Source organism: Bolinopsis microptera, chromosome 4 (genome assembly GCF_026151205.1).
Source record: "Bolinopsis microptera isolate Bmic1 chromosome 4, MBARI_Bmic_1.0, whole genome shotgun sequence".
Taxonomy (NCBI): Eukaryota; Metazoa; Ctenophora; class Tentaculata; order Lobata; family Bolinopsidae; genus Bolinopsis; species Bolinopsis microptera.
Genome location: NC_087075.1, coordinates 3245310 through 3248988, shown reverse-complemented (window position 1 = coordinate 3248988; position 3679 = coordinate 3245310). Strand labels below are relative to the sequence as shown.

The 3679-nt window shown below is 38.7% G+C and overlaps 1 protein-coding gene across 1 annotated transcript; it reads left to right on the top strand.

Annotated features, from left to right (window-relative positions):
- The first annotated feature begins 866 nt into the window (after window positions 1-866).
- On the top strand, window positions 867-2024 carry LOC134814362 (uncharacterized). The gene has a single exon (XM_063822460.1). The coding sequence runs from the start codon at window positions 867-869 to the stop codon at window positions 2022-2024; it is 1158 nt and encodes a 385-aa protein (XP_063678530.1).
- The last annotated feature ends 1655 nt before the right edge of the window (window positions 2025-3679 follow it).

Genomic DNA, 3679 nt, shown 5'->3' with positions numbered 1-3679 from the left:
GTCATTGAGGTTGATATAATAATGTTGGAACTTGGGATGTAAGGTTCTTTTGGCTCAGAAAGTTAAAGATGCAGTGTTACCTGGGGACCCCAGGCAATCATGTTCATAAACATTCCGCCGAATAGATATTCGGCGGAATGACAGGCTGAGCGCCGCCCAATAAAATATGGTGGAATTAAAACAATTTTTCTATTGTCATTGACCATTGTTAAATGTTAATACAGAACATATTATAATTTATCAAATATATTATAATTTATAACAAGCAGAACACCATTATTAATGTTACACACCTATAATTACGAGACAAACGTTGACAGTTAAAAAAAGAAACAAACTTATATAAGCGTGTTTAATACTTTAATTATAGCCACGTACCTGTAATGAAAAATAAATTTCTCTGACTGAAGAAGTTTGTAAATTTGTCATGCAATATTATATAATATAATAGCTTTTAAAAACGTGTAGTCTAATAAATTTGTTGCTTATTTTAAATAAAATTATGTAATCTTATCAATATATTATGAGCAATGAGCCATATATATACACCGATCTAACTGCGTATAATGCGATTACAATATTAATTGCACGAGGCGCAGCCGAGTGCAAATTGATACAATAAAAAGAAAAAATGTTAATTACTTCATACTTTCATACTACCCAATGTACTGACTCTTCATCAGTCAGAATGAGAGTCAGTACATTGGGTAACTTTACAAATGACATACTGATACTGTAACTATTGATTCGAAGATATAATATACTTGAATATTTGGGGATGAATACTTTTTGATGCGATTAAAACTTACTATAAAAGGATACATACAACATAAATATCACAATACACAACCGACCTTCAAAATCTTATGTCTCATATTCGTGATGCTGCCAATGTTTCCATCGGCCCAAAACCTAAAGCTCGCTTGAAACATCACAGCAGTGATGACACTCTCAAAGAGCTTGTTGAAAAGCGTCACGATCTCCGACAGCTACTTAACAATAATCAATCTCTTGATCGAACTACATTGAGGTCATCCATCAACCACCTCACTAATAGTATCCAGAAAAGATTAGTTGAAGTGAGGTCTGCTCAAGCTGATCAGACCTATAGTGATATTACTAACACAAACGATTCTAGGAAAATGTTTGAAGCAGTAAGACATCTTCAGAAAAGTAAACCACCTAATAACTCGATTGGTGTTCATGATGAAAATGGCTGTTTGATTGCATCTGACGACATGAAAGCTTCTGTTGTTAAAGACTATCTCGAAAAACAGCTGACTCGCAATGAGCAACCTCTCGAGCCTTTTGAGGGTCTACCACGTGCTCTCAATGTCCCTTTTACTGGAATTGAAATACATGCAGCCACCTCTAGCTTGAAAAATGGGAGGGCAAATGGTCCCGATGGAATACCCAACGAGCTAATTAAGTACTCTAATAGTACAGTCCATGAACATTATGCTGGAATCATAAACAGTTGTTTCGAGACACATACTTTCCCCATTTCCATTGGAGAGGCTACTATAACACCCTTACAAAAGCCAAAAAAACCTATTGGTCCTCTGAAGAATTTACGTCCACTCACCTTGTCCAATGCAGCCAGAAAAATTCTGTCTATGGCTACTCTTAAAAGGATAGAAGAAAAAGTGAACGCTTTCACTGGTCCATGGCAGTGTGCATATAAACGCGCTCGTTCTTGTGCTGATATTGGCATGCTGTTCAAAAACAACCCCCGACATGGAATAAAATCTACTGTACCAGCACTGAACAACAAATCACAGCGTTCTGTGGCAACTCACTATGAAAACTCGTTTGGAGTGAAAGCGGCACAGCTGTGGAATCTTCTCCCCAAAGAAATTAATTCCATCTCTACTTTGGACCTGTTAAAATCGTCACTGGCTAAATTCCTTAAAGAATTCCCCGACACACCTCCGACTAAAGGATACACCGCTACTAACAACAACTCACTCTTGGAATGGTACTTACAAAAAGACCCCTGTGGAGTGATAGGAGGACGTACTTGATACTGTTGTCCTGAAGCGATCCCAGCCAAACCTACTCAAAGTACTCAAAGTAAGTATATTGTTTGGTGTCAACGAGTTCTACTGTCAGTTGTCCAAAGAAAGAAATGGGAGTATCATCGCATGGGCATTGATATGTCTAGTGCGTTTGACACGATCAAACGTACTACGATTCTTGAACTCCTGAAACTGTGTGGCTGTACTGAGGATGAGCTGAGGATTGTCCGGTTGTTGTTGTCCAACACAAAGCTACGGGTGAAGGTAAATGGAGTTCTTTCAGCTGAGTTTTTAAGTCTCCTTGGAGCTTTCCAAGGTGACTGTCTATCCGGCTGTCTGTTCACCCTTGTCTTGGCTGGTGCTTTGAATGAACTTAGATGGACTATAACAATCAGTTTAGATAGGCCGATCCCCCCGATTACTATTGCTGGCCTTCCACTTGACACTGAATATGCTGATGATGTTGACTTCAATGATGAAGAGGAAGACAACTTGAGAGTTATTTTGCCCCAGGCAACAGCTATACTCGAGAAATGGAACCTCTTTGTCAATGAAGACAAAACGGACTTCACTCATGTTTATTTAGCTAGTACGGGTGAAGTCGACAGTGATGGAAAATTAGTGTCGGGGAATGAAGCATGGAGGAAAAGTATCACTCTAGGGTCCGTCTTGTGTAGCAAAGCTGATATTCAGCGTCGCATAAACCTGGGATATGCTGCCTTTAACAATTACAAGAAGGCCTGGAGTGATAAACTGCCCCTAAACAAACGTCTAATACTGTATAATGCTTTAGTCGTATCGGTTCTTATGTACAACTCATCCTGTTGGGCCGTCCCCAAAATATTCCTTGAAAAACTAGATGTTGTTCACCGCAGACATCTTCGCACTATTTTGAATATAAAGTACCCAGGAGTCATCTCCAACAAAAACTTGTATAAACGCTGCAATGCTGAACCATTGTCAGAAAAAGTGGCCCGTAGTCGGTGGAGAATGTTAGGACATGTTTTGCGGGGTCCTATTGACGGACCAGCGTTTTCTTCCCTCATTTTTGCCATCAATACACTGGACTTACCAGGGAGAAGAGGAAGACCCCAAAGCAATCTATTCTCGCTGATTGTGCATGATTTATGTAAAAGAAATCTTTATTTGAATAATATCTTTGACCTGCATTATCTCCGTAATTTGAGTTATGACAAGAGATATTGGCGGAATTTGCAATGAAGTTTTTAATTTTTTCCTTTTCACCCTTTTGAAAAAAGGCAATAGTGAAAGGTTACGAATGGAGGTTTTTGCAGAAAAACGTGGATTTTGGAGATAGCAGTATAGGGTCTGAATATGATGTCATTCCGTCCGTTACCATGCAACGAAAAAGTTGCGCGCGCGCGAGGATTGCTTGCGGAGATGTGATGTATAGATAGCCTGTGATCTATGAATGCGCGGCGCGACTGTGTTTTAATGTATATGATGCATGTAATATATAATATTACTATTAGGTAATACGCCCAATTTGTACGTGGCACGCATAGTGTATTGATGTGTACACGAGTATAGTTTACCTTTGCTGATAATTTCTTGAATTACAGATACAAGTTAAGTTCTACGGCAATTGAACTGAATTTCAAGTGTTTCCCGTATTTGATGCATAATTTATCAATATTATT

Coding starts and splice junctions, on each gene's coding strand:
- LOC134814362 (XM_063822460.1), top strand. CDS start 867: ATGTCTCATATTCGTGATGCTGCCAATGTTTCCATCGGCCCAAAACCT.